The 24,400-nt window shown below is 36.4% G+C and overlaps 1 protein-coding gene across 3 annotated transcripts in view; it reads right to left on the bottom strand.

Annotated features, from left to right (window-relative positions):
- The window catches only part of LOC145692278 (palmitoyltransferase ZDHHC16B), a 57,237-nt gene extending 35,496 nt beyond the window's left edge, over window positions 1-21,741 (bottom strand). The window contains exons 1-4 of one of the 3 annotated variants that reach the window (XM_081767586.1): window positions 21,447-21,741; window positions 7,796-7,961; window positions 3,040-3,187; window positions 952-1,143 (exon numbers count right to left, since the gene is read on the bottom strand). In XM_081767586.1, coding sequence (XP_081623712.1) covers window positions 952-1,143; window positions 3,040-3,187; window positions 7,796-7,842 — 387 coding nt within the window. In that variant the 5' untranslated portion in view covers window positions 7,843-7,961; window positions 21,447-21,741. The remainder of the gene's footprint in view (window positions 1-951; window positions 1,144-3,039; window positions 3,188-7,795; window positions 7,962-21,446) is intronic. The other 2 variants (XM_081767577.1, XM_081767580.1) reach the window with 2 other exon arrangements.
- Between the last annotated feature and the right edge of the window lie 2,659 nt (window positions 21,742-24,400).

Below are 24,400 nucleotides of genomic sequence, written 5' to 3'. Positions count from 1 at the left end.
GGGTAAAAATTTCCCAGGGAAATAATACCCTCCTATCAAATCTTCGGATTTAAAGCTATCTTGCCCAAAGTAACTGTATCTGTTAAGAGATACTACGGAGTGGTATACATTTATAATGTAACATTTGAGCTTGTCTTTGAAGTAACCAATAACCGACAGGGAGGTAATAATTTCCTAGGAAATTTTTACCCCCCTACTAAATCTTCGGATTTAAAGCCATCTTGCCCAAAGTAACTGTATCTGTTAAGAGATACTATGGAGTGGTATCAATTTATAATATAACATTTGAGCTTGTCTTTGAAGTAACCAATAACCGAAAGGGAGGTAATAATTTCCTAGGAAATTTTTACCCCCCTACCAAATCTTCGGATTTAAAGCCATCTTGACCAAAGTGAGTGCCGACACTGAGAGATCAATTTCAATTATATGAATTTTTAATGCGACTTTTGACTTTTCCTTTGAAGTTACCAGAAACCGACAAGGGGGTAAAGATTTCCAGGGGGTAAAAGTTTCCAGGGGTAAAAAATCCCTGTGACACCGGCTAAAGTCATTAACTAACTGTATCGTCTGCTACTGGCAGTAGCTAATTGTATCATTGGCTAATTCTATCAGACTCACGCGCTCTGAATGATTTGATCCGTTCTTGCTTTTAGTAGTTCGTGATACCCAACTCCTGTGAATGGCTGCGCCACAGTCTCCAATCACGGAACTTAGTTTCAGCGGAAAGTGCAACTGAAAGCTCTTATACTATATCCGTACTCTATGTTTGAAAATGTCATTTTTAATAGTTGGTGTGTTTTTCAAGAAAAGTCTAATTTCTTTAAGTACATGTAAAATAATAATAGAAATGTCCCGTAACTTGCAAGCAACGGAAAACTAGTTGCTAAATCACATTAAAGTAACTGGTTTCTCATTAAAAGAAGTAAGTAAAAATAATATACCAATATTTACCTGAGGAGGGTACCCTGGAGAAGTCGCTGCAGCCATATAATAGTGAAATACTACATTAATTAATATCCAGTTGCCAATTATTACTAATATGCAAGCCGTAACAGGATTCCTGTTCCACCAATATGGTAAACCAATCCAATAGGCAATGAGCACTATAGATGCTGTCAATCCACACACGCATACTACAAAGAACTGAAACCAGAAAGTTGAATACATTAAAAAATCCTGTATTTGTAAGCATTAAAAAAAAAAAAAAAAAAAAAAAAAAAATCTACGTCCTTTAAGCCAATAAGTGCTATATTCCAATCCAATTCTTAAAGAAATATATTTTCGCTGTGCATATTTGTGCATATAAATTACTTATCAAAAGTCTCGCATTAAAATTTGTCATCAATATTTCAAGATCTTTCTGTAGCACACAAATTTAATTTGTTCTTGTTCAGCAGTTTAATTACATTACGTTACATTATTATATTCATGGAGAACTGCGATTGATTAATAATATAGTGTTCAGTTCTTGAACGAGGATCCCAAGTTTGACCCCAAATCTTACCAACGTGAGCTTGAATCTCGATTTGTATTTATACATTGACTTTCCCAAGATATCCTTGGTTCCTTCCCTTTGATTATTTGAGCATAATTCAATTCTGTTTGCAATGGTTGTGTGTACAAATGAAAATCTCATACCTGGAACTGACCAAATTGGAGCTAACTAGGGTGACTTAGTACTGGAGCGTTAACCTTTATGAACAGCATCATAGGTTTTTACCTTGGTCCTTTCAGTTATTGGATCAAAAGATCTAATATATTTCACGCAAAAATTTTCTTTTAGGCCTTATATTTCGAGAACTACATATAGTGCAGCCAAACCCAAACTACCACTTAACTCAGTATCTTACGCTTATTCCGTAAAAACTACGAAAACTCGATTTAGGGGCTATTAAAAATTTTTGTGGCTCCAGATCCAAAAATTTCAATATATTTCATTCAAGCAAACATTTTCTTGTGCGCCCCATATATGAAGAACTACCTATAGTATAGCCAAACCCAAACTCTATCACTTAACTCAATATGATGTTCTTATTCCGTAAAAAATATGAAAATTCGATTTAGAGGTCGTTCCAATGTTTTGTGGCCCCTGATCCAAAAAATTAATATTTCATTCAGTCAAACATTTTCTTGTACGCCCCATATATGGAGAACTACATATAGTGCAGCTAAACCCAAACTATCATTATACTCAGTATGATGTGCTTATTCCGTAAAAATACGAAAACTTGATTTATGGACCGTTCAAAATTTTTGTGATCCCTGATCCAAAAAAAAAAAAAAAAAAAAAATCCATATATTTCATTCAATCAAACATTTTCTTGCATGCCCCATATATATGGAGAACTACATATAATGTAGCCAAATCCAAACTATTACTTAACTCAATATGATGTACTTATTAAAAAACTCGATTTCGGGTCCGTTCAGAAATTTTATGTCCTCTGATCCAAGAAATCCAATATTATAACATCCAATCAAACACTTTCTAGTACGCCCCATATCTGGAGAACTACCTATAGTGTAGCCAAACCCAAACTATCACTTAACTCAATATGATATTCTTATTCCGTAAAAAATATGAAAACTCGATTTGAGGGCCGTTCAAAAATTTTGTGGTCCCTGATCCAAAAAAATCCAATATAATTTATTCAATCAAAAATTTTCTTATATGCATTATATCTGGAGAACTACATATAGTGTAGCCAAACCCAAACTATCACTTAACTCAGTATGATGTGCTTATTAAAAAACGAAAACTTGATTTAGGAGTCGTTCAAAAGTTTTGTGCCTCCTGATCCAAAAACTAATTATTGGCCGAGATTGCAATCTTTTGATCCATTTTTGGATCATTCCTAAGATTCTTGTTTTTCAATTGTTACGTAACCTTACTTGTCATCTTTTTCAATTGTCACCTTTAACAAATGTGATCAGTTTTACTATAAACAAGATTCAAAATGTAATTTTCAAATTCAAATACCGTAAAATCAGAATATATATTCTACAATTTAAACGCAAGCCATTACAAACCATACTCACTGGTCCCAAAAATTTTGTGAAGTTATCCACGAACCAAAACATTGGTTCCAGCAACGTGTCTATAATATAACCCTGATCAATAAAGTAATTATAAAAAAGGGAATTAATGGTAAGTTTGAACAGATTCCAGTTCCATCTCACGCTATCTCTGAAAGAAATATATAGAAAGGTTAGAAAAAGCTACACATCTGATTTACTCAAGAAATAAGGTTTCATTTAAAAGAGCATACTTCGAAACACACATACACAGGTAAATATGCACATTATTCGATATTATATAGTAAGTATATTTTAGTCCTACGTTAAGAACGTGTAATGTAATTAAAGTTCGTACACAAAATCATATTTTTTTCAGGACAGTACCACCGCTTTTCAAGGATATTCTACAATTTCTCCATAAACATTACGCCAAAATACATACAAATATTATAATAATAATAATAATAATAATAATAATAATAATAATAATAATAATAATAATAATAATAATAATTAATAATGGAAATGCTGTGTCTCAAGTTCCTTACAACTGGTTCTTTACATTTTCTACTTCTTTTAAAGTATCTTAACACATCTTTATACAAGGTATTTATAAAGTTTACAACGCTTGGGCAGGTAATTCTCCCATAGAAAAAAAAAAAAATAAGTACATATTTCGTCGAAATCGCTTTGTTTTAGAGATACAGCTCGCAAAAAGTGTGAAAAATGGGAAGTGACGAACATTGACAAATAAATAATTCTGGTGTTTTAGAGGTTAGTTTTTTTTTAATGAATATTAAATATGCATTTTATTAAATCAAGTAAATAAAGAATTTCTCTAATAGACTGATAGAATGCATTTTTAATAATAAAACACTGATCCTGAACTCACCTAAACACCCGTACTACTAACTATTTTGTATACATTTCAACGACTGCTTATCGCAGTCCCCGGTATGTGTCTAACAAGAAGAAAGCAGACTTTGGGACCATCTTTCGCGAGGGAGTAGTGCACATTTAAAGTGTTTAACATTACAAACTGGGAGAGCGCAGCAGCCAGAAATAGCGTCTTAAATTTTTCGCCGCATATATGATGCGACGCGTAAAGTTATCGAGTGACGACATGGCAGAGTGAGGAGCATCAATGACTAACATGCAAAAGGTCTCGGGTTCGATTCCCGCTTCGAGGCAGTTTTTTCTTTCTTTTACCAATAAAGTAGTCATTTGTAACTACAAGTAAAATATTAATGCATAAAACAATAGAAATGTTCAGATCAGTTGTAAAACCTTTCAATGTTCCATGTTAACTAGCAACGGAATGTAACCTAGTCCGTAAATATGTAAATATAGTGATATCACGAGTTATATTATTGTTACCACAGTCGTTGTGTAAAAATGTTCTTCATGCTTTGTGTCTATATCTGTGGAAAGTGTGCGAATTGCAAGGGGGATGAGAGGGCTATAGCATACATCCACTATTCCCAAATGGGATTTTCCCCTCATTCTCTTTGCAATTCGCAGACTGTCCACAGATACAAACACGAAGCGTCAAGAACATTTTTTTACATAACGACTGTTGTAACCGTGCAAGATTTCGTGGATGAAGAATCAACTTATTTTAAATCTGGGTCCATAATCTGAGTTACCGGAGCTAGAATTTTCGAAATATCAGAATATTAGACATTACTCCATGTTGTATGTTATCTGTCTTTAATGTTCGTTATCAGATAAGGTAAAACTGATTTCTAAAAATCAAACATGCACTCACATCAAATTTCAATATTAACTGTTAAGCTTTGAAAAACATTTCTTCTTACGAAACGTTATGCATTCTGTTTTAACGGAAGTAAAGATTCAAACTAAACCACTGCTTTCAAAGCAGTTCTTAGTTCGTTATGTTCTTAGAATTTCCTTTTCTTGTTTACAGTCAAGGAACGAAGGGCCATCGGAAGTTTTTAAAACCTATTGATAATCGAAGTGTTTTGCCGTGTGATCTATCCTCACTTTCTGAAGTCTGAAATTAGTTTTATCAAACATTTTTTTAATAAAAAGTTTTTGTATGCCAATCAAAAGTTTTTGTATGCGCTAATCTAATAAACTTTTGTAATCAACGAGCAATAAGATATTTTATTCCTTAATAGACATGTACCGAGGATGACAACCAGTAGTCACTGAAGAATACAAGAACAAATCAATAGCAAGGTGCTTGAGTTCAAGGTTAGTATTTTATAACTAAATAATTATAGCTACCACGAATTTCCAGTTATTTACTACTTAACTGGGTACGATAAACCATGGGAACATCTAGTATATTCTCTAAAGTTTGTCTATATTTTTAATGAATCCCAAATTTGAAATCACCACACGTTTGCTTCCTCTTGTGACTCATAACCTTAGACTCAGGGAACAAAAGTGCGATTCCCACCTGTAGATAAGGGTTTACACCACATGTTTCTACATCAATCAAGCATTCCTTGCCCGTCTCATCTTTAGATTCACTCAAAAATTCTTTCAGTTTACTTAGAAACTTACTTAGAAGTTCACATTTGGCTCATTAATGGACCCTTGTGATAGTTTATCAATAGACAACGATCCAATCCCCCTTCCAGAAATTTATCGAGCAAAATATAAAAAAGGGTAATTTAGAAGCACAGTTTAAATATCTAGGTACTATCGTGTTTTTTTCAACCCCAACCTTACAACGAGACCCATTGTCCTTGTTCCACAACTTTTTAAAAAAACTCGTCAAAACATTACCGACGACTGAGTAACTGCTTCTCGAATTACGAAACTAAACAGTAACAAACGAAATATGCAACTTTGTCCTTTCCCCTAGAAAAATCCACTGGCTATTTGATTGTCTGGAAATATGAATTTACTTAAAGATGTCACCAATGCTACTGTAACAATTGTTCGACAATTTCTGGTTTACCACCAGTTAAGATCAAAAGATCACAGCTTTAGTTATTTTATGTTTCATAATACACAAGTCTGAGATTTTCACACACTTCACTGTCTTATACATTACCTTCAGTATTCATTTGAACTTCTTGAGAAATTCTTCCTAGGACCCCGATGGCAGAACTTTCTTTGTCTTTCTGCGATGAGCTTTTGTAAATCAAAAGTTTTCTGCAGGAATTCTGCAAAACTTTTCTGCAGGAAACACTTGTGATTCTTGAAAATACACTTTACGCGACGTAAAAAACAATTCAAATTATATTATGCGAGTAGTCCATCCATTTAAGACATCTACACATAGCAGGCATGTTTTTATACCTTTCTGTTGGCTATTTTTTTCTCCTCTGGCAATTTTTCTGGACAGGCACGGCAAATTTTCTGCGATCACATAGCAGATCGCGGCATGTTCTGCTATGGGGCCTAGGACTTTTCTAAATCACTCACAACTGCTGCTAGCTAAGCTAAACGGTCACTTGTAACTGATCTGACGAAAACTTGTTAGTGAATGTTGACTTGCTCGAGTTTTCAAGTTTCTAATGTGGATTGGACTTCGAGTGTGTGAAATTATTATTTGTTTCTTTACGTTAATTAATTTGAATGTTTTGTGACAAACTTTTTGTAATATGCTTTTCAAATTATCACCTTTAAACTCACACTTCACCATAATGCAAATTAAGTATACAGTATATTGTTTAACCACTGATGATCGAACTTCAAGCAAGAACTTTTTTTTTTTTTTTTTTTTTTAAAGTTAAGTCATACACATACCCAAACAATACTATAATAAAATTAAATGATATGCATACACACCAACGCCAGAGTTCTGAATCAACTACTTACAATAATCTATAACAGTATCAAAACATTCTAATCCATCAACATAGAAACTGGAAGAAAACACTGAATTACTCAAAAACATATCTACATAATGTAACAATCGTACACACAGGGTAATAGTTAGCTCTAGTAGGCAAAAAACGCCACCTCTTTCAGCCTCTTAGCAATATTTGAAAAAGCACACTCAGGTTATCTATCTATCTATCTATCTATCTATATATATATATATATATATATATATATATATATATATATATATAAAATCTTTTAGCACAGTAGCCCTACACGGGCCTAGGTTTCTTTATTGATGGTATCGCCTTAAAAAAAAATTTTTTTTCTTTAACCAGTTTGGCCGAAGGTTGACCACGGCACTCGTTTTCTGAGGTTTAGTCACCTAGGTTGTAAGACCTAGGTGAAAACTCCTACTCCACCGGGAATCGAATACAGATCACTGGATTGACAGTCGAACTCTCTACTGACTGAGCTACAAGCCAGTCCATCTCAATTTGTTTTAAATATGCATTTTCTATCCACTAGTAACCTGCTGTAGCCTATTTTCAGTTTATTTGCTCGTAGGATATATATATTTGGTGGATTTCCCTAACCATTTATATGCTTCTCTGACTCTCCCTGAGACCAAATGTCGTTTCCTGTCTTTTTATGTGTTTAGAGAACCTGTGTTGCTAATAAGTAATAGGTTCCATGCTTTAAGACAGAGAATACAAACAAATACTAGATGCTAGGCTCTTCAAAACGTTTAAGTCATTGTTTTGCACCACTGCCTTCAGATGAACTCTCATTATGAGGGCGATTATAAGATGTTTGTAAATCCACATCTTACATACCGCTAACAGTAAGTGGAGCGGAAATTGACTGGCACACAATGGGTACTCTATGTTCATTGGAAAAAAGAATCTTATGGTTTTGAAAATGTCAAAACCATTATTTAAAAAATACAAGCGGTATTAAAATGAACACTTACCGGATAGTCACAAAGATGGAACTAATCTTCCAATGTATGTGAACCATTCTGATAAGTCCTTTTGATTGTTTCTACGTCTTAATAATACTGCCTAAGCATATCCTCCTTAATATTCCTAAAACCACAGCAGTGCTTTCCACTGGGAACATGGCAATCATGATACTTTCTATTTAAAGAAATAAAGATAAAATTAGATTCAGAACCAATTCAATAATATGCGTCAAAGATGTTCGGTAACAATTTTTCTTCAGTTTATAGTAATAAAATGCATGGTTAGTTTTGTAATTTACCAAATGAGTCCTTTTCATTCTGAGTTGCACCGAAATTGCGACTACCAGAATAAACTCACCTAATCTGAATTTCAAAAGTAGTTTAGTTTGAGGTTATTTAGTTTATTAATGTATATAAATATAATCTGAAACTTAGCAAGGAAGAAACTCCGGGCCATCCGATTAAGAAATGTCGCTTTCTGACAGCGCGCCCTATTACGGGCAAATAACGAAGTACTCGGAGGTTGCTTTTATATCGCTGGATACGACAGTTCCTACGGTAGCAGGCACATTAGAACATGGCATTGATAGAAGACACGACATGTAAATTATGTATGAGTTTCATTGCGATTGTTCATTAACAAAAAAGGACAAAAACAAGGGGTAAGAAACCGGTCGTCGAACAAGGCGGTTTCGAGCATAAAGTCATGCTCTGTGTGTTGGAACTACGAGGAGGTAGTTCACTTCAAGTACATTCCTAAAGTTTGTACCATCAATACCGACCTTCATTCCGAACAGCTAGAGTGAGTGTATGCTGCACCATGCCTAAAGTATCCTGCATCGATGAACCGAAAGCGCGCCCTGTTATAACAGGATAACGAAAACAACACTAGGCTCAAAAAGTGCAACAAACAGTTCAGGAACTTGATGGCATCGAACTGATGCCACAACCGACATATAGTCCTGACCTTACCCCTTCGGATTACTAGCTGTTTAGCTCCATGGCGCACTTCCTGAAATCACGATGCTTCACCAACCAGCAGTGAATGACTTCCTTGCCTCTAAGGACAAGATGTGATATCAAAGAATTAGCGGAATGTGGTAGCAGACAGTCCAACAAGATGAATGTTAACATGCTTTCATTGTACTCTAATAAATTTTATACTAGAATATTCCAAGACTTATAATTCACCCTTGTATATCTGACGATTGCTTTCATGGCATTTCTTCTACTGTTTCTTGCATAATGTCTAAAAACGATATTTCTTATAAGACGATCTGATAAACTGTCACTATTAAACGATATAGTGGTAAGTCGAAGCTGCATTAAGCGTTACCAAATCATTAACTTGTTCTGAAATTCTATGTAATATGACGATGTATCATTGTTAATAAATAATTCTCTTGGCTTAAGAAGATACTGTTTGCTACTGTTATATCCAATACATACATCCCCAATTCCACATTAATGACCAAAATGAAAGTACTCGATTGTTCGGCCCAAAGTCCCCACTTCAACCCTATTTAACACATTTGGGATTAGTTGAAGCACCGGTTAAGGGCCCGACCACAACGCCCCAGAACTACAACCTTACTGTTTGTCGTTTTGCAAGAAAAATGGAGGATAATACCTGCAAAGGTCTATCGCAAACTTACCCAAAGTCTTCCAAGAATGGTCGATGTTGTTATCATGGCGAATAGCGGACCCATGTTATACTAACTCCTTATGAGCGCAAGACTACCGAGTCCTTAGTTGTATTTCGTGCTGAAGTTTATCATATTCAGCTGATCATTATTTCAATCTAATATTATAACGGGAAAAGATTCGATGGCATACCAAAGGAAAAAAATCTAAACAAAAATCTAGATCTAGGAATTTAGGAAATATCACTAAGAAAACAACAGGAATGTACGTAGTAGAATCTTTTATTTCATCGAAATTTTGTCTCTCATTCAAGGTAATGGTCAATAGTTAACGAGAAATAGAAGACGTACTAAGGTAAATATTGTATTTTTGCTTTACTTTTATATAGTAATATACAACTATGTAAGCAAAAATGAATACATTAATGTTTCATATTCACTTTATTAATTTAATAAGACCGAACATGTTAACTTGTGATGTTCATACTGTCCAAAATATTATGTTCATATTGGTCCCGTAATCAAACTCTTTTGGAGGAGAAATCGTGAAGTAGGGAACGGTCTATACTGTGAGAGTTATCTTGAAGGTTGGTCTGTGTACTCGCAAAATTCACCGGATTCAAGCATACGTTAATAGTAGGTCCAGGTCTTCATACCTTCGCTATTACGTAAAAAATCAGAATCCAAAAACTCAAACTCAGTTACGGTCATATTAGTGTTGGGAATAAAAACATTTTTTTTTTTAAAGGAAAACCGAAAATTGTTTTTGAAAATTTTCAAAAAAAAATAGGGTTTTTGCCGAAACTGGTTTCGGTTTTCTCTAAAACTGGTTCGGTTTTCACCGAAACTGGTTGTTTTTTCAAACCCGGTTCCGATTTTCTACAAAACCGATTGTTTTTTTTTATCGAAATCGGTTTCAGTTTTTCCTTAACTGGTTCTATTTCTGTCCAGAATAGTGTTTCGTTGTTTTCCGGAAACCCATTACATTTCTACAGCAATAGCTTTGTGTGTTCGGTGAAAACCGAACAGTTTTTTTTTTCGAGAAAACCAAACCGGTTCTGTCCGAGTTCATATATGTGATTAAGCTATATATCGATAAATTCAGAAAACTTAGCTAGTTATTCTTATTTTGACTGCTGAGTAACTGAATCGTTATTTCTTAAATTAATTTTTAGCAGCCCAATTTTTGCTTTATAATATTACGTTCGATTCAGACTTCTACCAGCTCATATTTTGCAGTCTTATTATATAAATCCATTCTTTTCCTACCAGGTACTAGGAAGCGATATTAAAAATGCTAAATTTTTTAAACAGAAATCACACACATTATAAATTAACAGCTATATGAATATGTCATTAGATGTATGTTATATCTATGAAGCAATACACACTCTAAATATGGTTGCATTTGTTGTCCGTAATGAGGTGGGAACAAATATTTTTAACTCATTCCTATTTATTTTCCTACATCCGACCTAAGAAATAACATGACTACTTACACACCTGCACCAGCATAAAATGAGGGTAAAAGTTTATCACATGAACATGAGATGGAACATTCTCTGGAGATATACGATTTGATAAATACGAGTGATTGATGTCTAACGATAAACTACAACACTAATTTTGGCAATATATTTAATCCAGATTTTTTAGCAATTTTAAAACCGCTTAAAAGTTTAATATTAATGTTATATTGCGACAGATATACCATATTTGTAATCATTTAGGAATACTATTTTCATATAAGAGAACGAACGAAAAATATAATTGCTAAGGCTCGGTTACATGTCATTTTTTATCCTGGCATCTTGTTACATGACTACTTGAATGCAAAGACATTTCTGACTCTTGTGAACATGAAAATATAGCTTTTATTGGTTATGTAAACGTATATTTAATCCATATTTTCTGCCCACATCTGCCGGTATTGGCAGCGAGGTTATTTGGAACCTTTCTTCTTAGAAATACTTGCCCTTCTATAAAAAGATTTGAAGGCATCGATTCTTTTTGAATAGATTAATTGAAACCTCCGCTTTTATCTCTTTTTCTCTTCTCCCGCAAAGATATCTGAAGTCCCTTTTTTTTCTTTCATATTTGTGGAAAATGTTTTCACCACATCTGGGGAAGACTTTAAGGTTAGCTTGTTAGTTTAAAGGGACAAGTTTTGCAGACAGATGTCACTACTGTCTTCGTATCTCTCTAATGTATTTTTTACCTTTATCTTTCACGAAAATTCACGATTTTTTAAACAAATTTCACACTACAGACTTCAAATATTTAGAGAAGGAACTTGATTATCTATTTAAGGCAACAATCCGTGCCGATTTTTTATTTAGAATTTCCATCATTGTTGAAATGATTTGATTGTTCGAATGGATATCCAAACTTTTAACAATGGAAGTTTCAACAATGAAGAAAATTCTAAATAAAAAAATGGGCACGGATTGTTGCATTTGATAGGTTATGAAGTTCCTTCTCTAAAAATTTGAAATGAAATGAAATGAAATCTAAGTTTTACGTCCCACGGTTCTGCCAAAGGAGACGGTGATGATGAGAGATTAGTGAAATGGTGGAATGAAGAAAGTAGGAGGAAACGGGAGAACCCCGAGAAAACCCACGAGCACGGTGTTTCTCCACCACAAAGTCCACACGGCGCGAGCTGGTATCGAACCAGGGACCAGAAGCACCGGATGTGAACGTTCTACCACTGAGTCACCGCGCCCCCTAAAAGTTTCAAGTCTCTAGGTTGAAATTCGTAAGAGAAATTGTAAATTTTCGTGAAAGGTAAAAATACATTACAGAGATACGAAGACTGTAGTGACATCTATCGCCAAAACTTGTCCCTTTAGATCATCCTTAAATACATGAAAGATTAAAGTAGTACTGCGAAAATACTGGTAACCTACAGCCAGCACGATGAGAGAGATGATCCTGGGAGAGTTTCCCACCGGGACACCTCCTGAAATCATTATTGGAATCAGTGTTGGGCAAAATCAATTGAAATCAATTGCGATTGATCAATCAATTGAAAGTAATTGCTCTGAAAATCAATTACAATTGATTTCAATTGTAATTGATTTCAATTTGTAATTGACAATTTCAATTGCAATTGAATTCAATCGTAAAATTTAATTAATTTTTCGTCAATTGTTAATTGTTAATTGGTCACCAGGCAATTGAAACTTTTAATTGTCAATCGCAAAGAATGCAATTGAAACATTTAATTGTTAATTGCAATTGACAATTGAAACTTGTAATTGTTAATTGCAATTGAAATCAGCAATTAAAACTGAAGATAAGAGATATGTGTATATTGTGTTGTCCACTTGTTACTGTTTTACATATTTCAAAAAAGGTACCTATAACTACCATCCCTTTGCCCCCCTGGGAAGAAAGCCGTGAAACTAAGAATTTTTTTAATATATTATGTTTATGATTCTATCCCCCTCGAAAGAACTCTTATGTGCCCGTCATCATACAATAGGGATGGACACGAGCGAGTTCGAGCAAGTTTTCTTTAAAACTCGACTCGACTCAAAGCAGACATCTTTGAGCTCGACTCGAGAGCTCGGCTCGAAAAATTTCCCCCAACTCGACTCAATTCGAATCGAGGCAAAACGAGCCAATTCGAGCTAAATACTTTGTGTAGTTCCAAGTACTACTCTCTTCAAGTATCCTACATAGACAATATAATTATCCATGATACTACTACTACTACTACTACTACTATAACTAATAATTATTATAACACCGAGTATAAACATGGAATATAGGTGGTTTGTATCTGAATACTAGAAATTAGTTGACTGTCGATCTCGGTCGTCAAGAAATCTTCAGGAGGCAAGGATATCGGTCACGAGGTTCTAGGTTTGAGTTGAGGAGGAGCAAGTATTCGGGCTCGAGCCAAAAATTGTCAAAAGTTATAGGACTCCAGCCAAACATGTTCAAAACTGCTCGACCAGGGTTTAGGGTTAACAACTCAAGCGGCTCTCTCACAGCTCATTAACTTATCGAGCCGAGCCAATAACTCATCCAACCGAGCCAGCTCGAGCCGGTGGCTCACACGAGCTGATTGCTTACCCCAACCGTGCCGGTTCGAACCATCGGCTCAGTTGAACTGACTCGAACCCAGCCTATGGACTAGTTTCAACGGAGCAGGTTCGAGCCATTGGCTCCAATCGAGCCGAGTCGATGACTCGTCCCTACCGAGCCGACTCAAGCCATCGGCTCAATTGAGCCCAGTCGATGGGTCATCCTAACCAAGACAGCTCAAGCTGTTCGGTCAGTTGAACCGAGCCGAGCCGGTTGACATCACTATCCCGGTTGGGCTTCTACTTCGGCTAAAAAAATTAGACCGTGCAGTTCTCAGCCTTGATGGTAAGAACTACAGTATATACTTATATTGGTGCACACGGCGTCATTAACTTTGTCCGCCACCAACGAATTTCGAGGTACTTTGTTTTGCATCTTTTCTGCGTGTTCTGTGTCGCTTTGTGAGCCTATTCCCACATTTTGTGCGTCAGCGAAAGTGGGTCAAAATGGGCCTACCAATATGGCGGAACAAGTTATTCTGTTCCGCCACCAATGAATTTCGAGGTCGTTGCCTTCACATCGTTGTATGTCGTTTTGTGTGTCTACTTCCACGTTTTGTGCGTCACCGGAAGTGGGTCAAAATGGGCATCGAAGGTAGGACGAAAATGGCCCACTGCTCCGCCACTACCGAATTTCGAGGTCCTTCTTTTCGCATCGACTAGTGAATGTTTCGTGCCGTTTCGTGCCCCTGTTTCCACGTTTTGTGCGTCACCAGAAGTGTGTCAAAATGGGCCTCCAAAGTGTGACGAAAATGACCAAGAGTTCCGCCACTATCGAATTTCTAGATCGCTTCTTTCGCATCGCTTAGTAAATTAAAAAAAAAAAAGTTTTCTGCATCTATTTCTCGTCTTCTGCATCACCCAAGGTGAGTTAAACGGGCGTTTAAAGTGTGAGTTAAATGGCTCACTGTTCCGCCACTATCGAATTTCGGGGTCGTTTATTTCGCATCGTTTAGTGTCTGTTTTGTACGTTTTGTGCGATACCGGAAGTGAGTCAAAATGGACCTATGAATATAACGAAACAAGTTAATGCTGTTCCTCCACCAACGAATTTGGAGGACGATTCCTTCACATCGTTTAGTATTTTGCACCGTTCTGTTCACCAACTTCCACGTTTTGAGCATCACCAGAAATGTGTCAAAATGGTCCATCAAGGTGTGAGGAAAAAGAGCCATTGTTCCGCTACTATCGAATTTGGAGGTCATTTCTTTCGCATCGTATAGTGCCTGTTATGTACCGTTTTGTGCTCTTATTTCCACTTTAGTGCGACAACAAAAATGGGTCAAAATGGCCTACAAGTATAGCGGAATAACTTAATGCTGTTCCGTCACCATCGAATGTCGATGTCGTTTCCTTCACATTTTTTATGCATGATTTGTGTCGCTTTGTGCATCAGTGGAAGTGGATTAAAATGGTCCTTGAATGTGTGATGAAAAAAATGAAATGAAATCTTTAAGTTTTACGTCCCACGATTATGCCGGTTAGGCTAAAGGAGACGGTGATGATGAGAGATGAATGAAAGGGTGGAATGAAGAAAGTGGGAGGAAACGGGAGAACCCCGAGAAAACCCACGAGCACGGTGTTTGTCCACCACAAAGTCCACACGGTGTGAGCTGGGATCGATCCAGGGACCCCAAGCACCGGAGGTGAACGCTCAACCACTGAGCCACCGCGCCCCCCTTGAATGTGGGATGAATATGTATTTTTCTACCATATTTGTAGGTCTTCTTTGACCAACTTTCGGTGGCGCACAAAACGTGAAAATATGCGCAGAAACGGTACAAAACATGCACTAAACAATGCCAAAAAAGCGACCTCAAAATTCGATACTGGTGGGAGAGTGGGTCATTTTTCTTCCCACATTGAATGCCCATTTTGACCCAGTACCATCGATTCACAAAACGTGGAAATAGGTTTAGAAAACGGTAGAAAACACGACAAGACGATGTGAAGGAAACGGCATCGAAATCGTTCCTGACGGAACAGCATTAACTTGTTCCGCCATATTTGTAGGATAACATTGACCCATTTCCGGTGACGCACAAAACGTGGAAATAAGCTTAATTATATGAAAAATTTTATACATTTTTACTTTACGTTGGTCTGCTTTACTTTGATTTGGGACTTTCAAATTTTATTCTTTTTTCAACTGAAAATGAAATGAAATGAAATATTTGAGGTTTACGTCCCACGATTATGCCGGTTAGGCTAAAGGAGACGGTGATGATGAGTAATGAATGAAATGGTGGAATGAAGAAAGTGGGAGGAAACGGGAGAACCCCGAGAAAACCCACGCACACGGTGTTTGTCCACCACAAAGTTCACTTGGCGGGGGCTGGGATCGAACCCGGGACCCCTAGCACCAGAGGTGAACGCTCTACCGCTGAGCCACCGCGGCCCCTTTTCAACTGAAAAGTATCTATAATTCAACAAGGAAATAATTATCAATGATAATTATAATAATTATCTATATAATTGAATTCATTGTAATTTGGTCCATGACAAACACTTTACCATTTCGTACTAGCTGTTATGCCCGTTCTTCGCACGGATCAGATAAAATATCAATGTAAACAAACTGAACAACGGGAAAACAATTAAGAAACATTTCTAAAATTGGATATATATTTTATGTGAATATATATCCAACAACGTACATGTGTTTTCATTGGGAAGGCTGATGGGGGCTGAATTTGAACGTAAACATTAACGGAGGTGTCACTATACATCTAAGCAACCCCGATAAATATGGATTCGACACAAATATTGGTCATTTTCTACTATTTTCACATGTCCCGGTGAACGCCCCCTGAGGCCCCCTTGGTTCGAATTGTGAAAAAAAATCTCCTCTGGCTCCCAGCCGATACCGCGAAAACTATGAATGTGACACTAACATCTGCCATTTTCTACTTCTTTATACATATCCCGGTAAAAGCTCCTATGATCCTCTGATTCCAACTTTCAAAATACAACGCATTTGGCCCGCAGCCGATGGGGGCTGCATTTAGAAGTGAACGCCTGTTGAAGTATCACCATTCATCTCAGCGACAGCGAAAACTATGGATTTGACACTAATATCGGTCATTTTCCATTTTTTTACATGTCTCGCAATTCTCCACTCCCGGTGACTCCTGGCCCGCATACAATGGTGGCTAAATTTGAAAATCATCGCTAATGAAAGTATCACCATTGATCTCAGCGACCGCGAAAACTACGGATTTGACACTAATATCGGTCATTGTGGATTATTTTTACATGTCTCTTGATCCCCTTTATAATGCCTCCGTTCCATAGCTAATGGGAGCTAAATGTGAAAGTAAATGCGGTCTTGAGTTTCACCATTGAGCTCAGCAACCCCGAAAACTATGAATTTGACATTAATACCGGTCATTTTCGATTATTTCACATGTCTCGGAATTCCCCCCTCTGGTGACCTAAGGCTCGCATACAACGGTGAATGAATTTGAAAGTCATCACTAATGGTAGTGTCACCATTGATCTTAGCGACCGCGAAAACTATGGATTTGACACTAATATCGGTCATTTTGGATTACTTTTACGTTTCGGTATCCCTCCCCCCTCCCCGTTGACTCCCCGGCCCTCAGCCGAATAGGGTGAATTTGGAAGTTAATACGATCGGAGTTTCACCATTGATCTCAGCGACCGCGAAAACTATGAAATCGACACTAATATCGGTCATTTTCTACTACTTTTACATGTCCCGGTAAACGCCCCCCTGAGACCCTCTGGTTCGAATTTTGTCAAAGACGCTTTTCCCTGGTATGGGACCTGGACCAGGGTACCCGTAACCAAAATTTGGTTACTCTCGGTCAACTTGTCTGGTCCCCAGCCCGGTCCCGGAAAACGTCCCCCTGAGACTCCCTTAGTTCTAAATTAAAAAAAAAAACTTTTCGTCTTGATCTGGGGCCTAGACCAAGCTACCCGTGAACAAATTTTGAACAGTTTCCGTCGACTCGTCTGGTCCATAGGCCGCACAAAGATAGATAGATAGACACAAACTAACTCTTTATTTTATTTATATTAGAAAGGTCAGATCCGCCCTTGTTGTAATAGAGCGGTGCTTGAGCGATTGATCGTAGAAATTCAAACTCCGATGAGTGATAATTTCATAGGCTTGTTTTATTACAAGTTTAAACTCTTTAGTCAGTAGAGAAGAGGGTGTGAATCATGGGTCAGAGTTGATGACAATGGGTTTCGGTGGGTCACAGTGAGTGAGAGTGGTTCATGGTGGGTGATGGCTCAGAGTGGGTCACGGTGGGTCGTGGGTCACGATGGGTGGTGTCAATTGGTCGTGGCTATAGTTTTCATTGTCCCACGCCCTCTCTGAACTACAGTGTTGAAAATTAATCAGTAAAAATAAATTGCAATTGATGAATCAATTGAAAGTAATTGCTGTTTAAACCAATTGCAATTGAATTAATAGCCAATTAATTTCAATTGCAATTGAATGATTATATTCAATTGCAATTACTTTTCACTGCAATTACTTTCAATCAATTGATTCTCCATTATTAATGGCCAACTGCAATTAACAATTAACCATTACTTACTTCAATTGTTAATTGCAATTAACAATTAAATTTACAGATTAATTGTTAATTGTTAATTCAATTGAAATTTGCCCAACACTGATTGGAATTTACGATAAGATCAGTCTTTTTTTCATTTTTATTACATGCAGATATATTTTTGGAGAATTAAGGATATTTGACAAACGTTGGAGGGTTTTTTTGTCATAGAAATCAGTATCACTGACAAGGAGAAAGCAGACTTTGGTAAATGAACTTCGGGGAAACTTTTTGCGAGTTAGTAATGCACATTTAAAGAAATAATTTTGCAAACTAGGAGAGCCCAATGGACAAAAATAACGGAGAAAAACAGTCTTAAAGTTTTCTACTCGCTGCATATATTGTACGACGCACAAATTTACCAAGTGTCGGCGTGGTAAAGTGAGGAAAATCTTTGACTCATGAGCAAAGGGTTCCGGGTTCAATTCCTGTTTGAGTTCTACATCTTTTTTCTTTTGCTTCAATAAAGTAGCCATTTGTAAATATTAGTAAAATATTAATTCACTATGTTTATAATGAATAAAACAATACAAATTTTCAAATCACTTGTAAAATCCTTCAATGTTCCATGTTAACTACGGTGGAAACAAAATTTAATCTATTCCGTAAATATTATTGTTACCGCAGTCGTGTAAAAAATGTTCTTGACGCTTCGTGTCTACATCTGTAGACAGTGTGCGAATTACAAGGAGAATGAGGATGAAATCTCCTTTGATTATAGCAACATCCAGTATTAGCAAAGGAGATTTCCCTCCCAACTCCTCTGTAATTCGCAAACTCAACAAATGTAGACACGAAGCGTCAAGAACATTTATTACCACACGACTGTCGTAACCAGTGGCGTATTTAAGGGGGACGTTTCCGGACTTAAGCCCCCTACCAAATGTTATTTACTATATTAAAGTAATTTAAATATCTTGGGGAATTTTCGCATTTCCAGGACTAAAATTGGCAAAGCCTCCCCGAAATAAAATCGTAAACACGCAACTGATTGTAACCATAATATAACTGGTGATATCAGTATATTTACGGAATAGGTTAAATTCTGTTTGCTAGTTAACATGCAACACTGAAAGATTTTACAAGTGATTTGAAAATTTCTATTGTTTTATTCATTATAAACATACGGTGAATTAATATTTTACTTATAGTTACAAATGCCAACTTTATTGGTTGAAGCAAAAAAAGAAGAAAAGAAAAAATGCCTCGAGCGAGAATCGAATCCGAGACCTTTTGCATGTTAGTCATTCATGCTCCTCACTCTGCCATGACGTCACTCGATAACTTTACGCGTCGCACCATATATGCGGCGAGTCAAGTTTTGTTGCACCATTTGAAATAACTGTTGAATAGGTATGGTCCTTTCTTATTTCCATCTTACTGTTCTCCGTAAGATTTGCGCTGGGAGACATGACATTACCCCACTTAGCATTGATAAAATTCAAGGGGGCCACCAGAAGTAATCGTTGAAAGATACGTCTTTTCTGATTTGCGTATAAATATGGCGTCCGGATGTATGGCACAAAAAAATAGTCCAAAAACACAAACTAACTTGTGCTAAAAAGCACACATGCTTATCTAACAGAGTCTGCGCAGGACGAAGCGGGGGTGGCCGTAGCATGGTGCGGGTTTAGTCACAAGGGAGCAGATGTGTTAGCGACACTGGATATATGCGTAAGCGAGAGTAGTGAAAACAAGTGTGTTTTGGCAATGATAATAGTTTGAACAGCACTTGTCATTGTATGATTCTAGTACCGGAAAAGCTCCACTTGTAAACATAAAATAGGCCTACAGCTTCTGTGCACTGTGCAGAAATACTCCGCCGGTGGAAAATAGTGGATCCTGACTAAAACAGTCATCTTTCATGTGTACTCACTTCTGTCATATTTGCAATGATTTCACACTAATAACCCTACACTCGTAAACCTATAATACGTCTGCAGAACCGAATTTGTTCCTTAAAAATTGGTCTTTTCATGCAAGGTATTAAATTTTACATGTAGGCCTAATATTCTAGAATGTGGTATGGCAAAACTTGACCAGCACCATACTTTCTAACGTAATGAGATAGAATTTCACGTTTTTCAACCGGAAAATCCTGGACCTACTCTACGGCACAAAGGCTGGAAAAAGTTTACAGGATACTTGAACTTTCAATGTGATTATTGACCAACACAGTAATAGATTTTGAGAAGCATTTTTTTTTTTTTCATAGCTCCAGTCTCGAAAGAATGAGTTCCATCTCCGTTAAGTAATTTTCTATTGAAAAGGAAGTAGTGGAAATAATGCATTTCCGGCTTCAGCCTTTATCGACAGAAAGAAATGAAGATAAATGACGAGAAACGATCTCTCTCAATCGTCATAAAAAATTATGCTTCCTTTTATTGCAGCCGAAAATTATAGATGTCTGAACACTTACTTTATTGCACTGACACTCTACATTTGCGTATGGATTCCTTAAGCGTATTGTATACTAAGTGGCTATAACCGTCATTTTTCACACCTGATACTTCCTGCAATATGTCTTTCGTCCTTACACGGCCGGCGAAAATCCTTTCTAATCAGGGTAGCTAAATATCCCGTCATTTTATTATTTTCAAGTTCAACTTGAAAATAAAATTGCTAGCATATAATTGTATCGAACACATGTGTATTAACAATAATTTTCTCGTATAAATTTTACAAATTTTTGCTCATGTATTATTCAGCTGCACTCTTACCCATACATTTTTACTATACGGATCCATAGTTGTAGGAGGAACGGGTTAAAAGCCACCAAGTAACCAAATTAAAGACTTTCCCAATTTTTCCCTTACATTTTACAATCTGTGGATCTGTATAGTAAAACTGCACTCTTTTTTTCGGGTTAAGTTCCAAATTTGGGCGTCCGTTTTCAGCAAAATTTTTAAAATTTACAGGAAAGATATGGATAATTTGATCATTTGTGTGTTTGATAATATATAAGAGTGTCGAAAAATCTGTTTATTTGTTATATATAAGCGGTTAGAAACATGGGACTATACGGCGAGCGGAGGGAACTACTTGGCGCAAGGTAACCGAACAGTTGCATTGTGGGAAAGAAACGAACATTTATGTTATCAACATGGCGAATGTACAAGGGCAATGAACTAACAGTTTTAACATTTGTGAAGCAATACGTTGATAACGAGCAAAATATTTTAAAAGTTTGTGAAGAGCACGGATTAATTAACCTAATAACAAATTGCAGTAAGTGTGGAAAGGAGATAACAGCGAAAAAACGTGGCGAAAGCGGACGCCCAACTTCGGAATAAATGCCTTTTTTTCTTCTAAATAACTTATTGCATGCACAAACCTTCACTCTCAGTCATTAAATCCAATGTTGCGTGAAATCACCCAGTACTAATCTTGAATATCAAATTATAAACATCGCTTAACGTCTTCGTTGCATCCATACTAACTTGTCTCACTTAAACAAAGTTTAAGACTATAAACTCATCATAATAGGTTAAACTTTCGTAATTAGTACATAGTAACGTGTCTCCTCAACACTAAAATTGCTACCATTATAAACGCTGCCGTAAACTGCACGTAACATCTGAAATTGACAGCTAAAAGGAGTACATGCAAAACTCCAAAAGAATTGCATACATTCTGCTCAGAGGCTTTTATTTATAACATTCTTTGTTGCTGTTCGGAATTAAATCGTGGACCTCGTGCTGTACCGGGGCCACATTTCATACCAGTCTTAGTAAAATTTTGTGACCGCACTGCAACATAAAAGTTGAAATAAACAAGTACTATGTTTCTTATTGCAAGCGAAGATATACTTTTGCATTACGTTGATACTAACTCTTAACAGTCGCGTACCAATGCTATTTTTTCGTTATTACATACCAATAGTGGGGGCCGTTACTGATCTCATTTTATTTCTGTACATTTGAGTTGAGTTGATTTTGAGTTTAACGTTCCGTTCAGCAACGAGGCTATATGACACGTGGACCTACTGATTAACGTGGAATTCGAACCACATGAGCTCCCGCCGGGAATCGAACCCGGGCCTCCCACGCCAAAGGCACGTACGCTAACCGCTTAGCCACGAAGGAGCTCTTTCTGTACATTTAAATAAGAAAAATAATATGAATATGCTTGCAAGCACTAAAAACACGTAAATGAAGTTTAAAATGAACGTCCCAATACATAGTTACGCCAACTAGCGTATGACGACGTCATTTCCGGTTTCTGAAAGAACAAACAACTCTAAAATAAAATGCCGTTTATAAGGTATCTAAGAATAAGGAATATTTATTATTGGAAAATTTTACAACATAATCGCTTTCATTTTGTTCGTCGATTGTGTTTCCTGTAGTTAGTCAGCTCTGCACTGTATGCATTTTCTTTTTAGCATCTGTTCTTCCTTCTTGTAACTCATTAACAAAGTAGCATTTCTAGCAAAATGTTTTTCTCACAACTGTGCTATTTCTATACTCCGGCTAACATACTATTAAAGAAAATTGAAATTGTCTTGAAGACACTTTACGATTTCCTGGATACAGAATTTATCACCGCCCTCGGATAAATATGGTGAAATTACCTTAGATATCCGCATTTAACTACCAACTCGTGTCCTTTCTACACTTTCACAAACTGGTTCATCAAAAATATTAATGCTGGGAGCTATATGCTGGATTTACGTACGTCAATATCCAAGGTTCCTGGATTATTGGAGGATATACAAATTGTAAAAGTATACGATGGGTCAATCGTTACACCAACGAACTGCCAGAAACCTCGCTCCGATGAAAAATACAAATATTCTCACCACCAAATATTCCACTGCACTCGACTTCCAAACATAAATGGACATCCTAGTGCACTTGACATCACCATAATCAGTTTTGGTCTTTACATAAACCATAGTTGGAGTTATATGGATATACCAGTAGCAACGATAAATTTCCCCTTATTAAATACACATGTCTTCTTTTTTTTTTTTTTTTTTTTTGACCACGCCCAATGCTCGTACCCAACCATCCTCGACTATACGTCATCATATAATCCTATAGCATCCCAGAATGTACAGACGAAGTTTTCAGGCACCTTTCTCTCCAAGAAACTCTCATCAATACCTGTCATTTCATAGATATTGTATAGACAGTTGCCATCTCGCATCATTAGATCCCCACTCGCCCGCCAGGATTCACAATTTTTACATCGTCTTACGTCTCCTGCTCCATTAAATGATAGACATATGATACAACCTCTCTTAGGTACAGAATGTGTCTCAAAAATTTGAGAGAATATTACTGTCCAAAATCTGAATCTTGTGTTACATTCTCGGTGATTCACACATCGCGGCAGGTGTCACATCAGACATCAACATCTACATGATCTATATCCACACGGTCATTCTGCACTTCTTCAAATCTACTCCTATTTGGAGTATAGGACACATTTTACCCTCACTAAAGGAGCTATACTCTGTTCAAAATAAGAAACGAATTGACATTTAGACAAAAACTGTTACTCTGCTGCCACGTAATGTGTACCCACTGAAGTATCCTCTATAACTACTTTTCATTAGAGAGGGTAGAGTAGATTTGAAGAAGTACAGAATGACTGTGTGCAAATAGATCATGCAGGTATCAATCAGGGCCGGTTCTAGACAGTTCTTAAGTGTAAACAAACAAAATTTCGGCGCCCCACCTATATAAATGGTGATAAAAGAGTAGAAAGTTGTAATGGACAAAAGTCCCTCAAATAATTATTACAATTGCAAATTTCTTCAATATCTGGAGTCTCCTCGTGAATACTAACGAAAGTGGCGAAATTATAACTAATTGACTGTAGATGAATACTAAACAAAGTTCCAATTTCAATAATTAACAGCATTTTTCTTTTATTAAAGAAGCACAAAACACAGTTAAGATATATAGCTAAGATGTTTTCTGACAAGTGTAATTGAAACATATACGTCCAAACAGAATAGAACTAATGAGTTTCAAGTCTAACATTAACACAGATTTGATTTTGACAAGGAGTTATGCTCTTATGCTTCGTTATAAGCATATTTATATAGTATTTTCAAGTGATTCGTTTATGGTAATTAGCTTAATTTTTTGTTTACTTTGTTACTGAAAATTCATGTTATAAAGACACTTTTCTGGCTTTCAATTTATCAAAATCTCTTGCTATTCCATCCATATCCATTTCATTGACTATGTCATTTTCAATGGCCATCAAAACTAGTCCTTTTAATCGTTCTTGAAATATTGTTGAACTCAAATAATTCTTTATTAAATTTAGCTG

Source organism: Thermobia domestica, chromosome 1, assembly GCF_964235325.1.
Source record: "Thermobia domestica chromosome 1, izTheDome1.hap1.1, whole genome shotgun sequence".
Classification (NCBI taxonomy): Eukaryota; Metazoa; Arthropoda; class Insecta; order Zygentoma; family Lepismatidae; genus Thermobia; species Thermobia domestica.
Note: the sequence above shows the minus strand (reverse complement) of the source record. Positions and strands in the feature narration are given on the sequence as shown.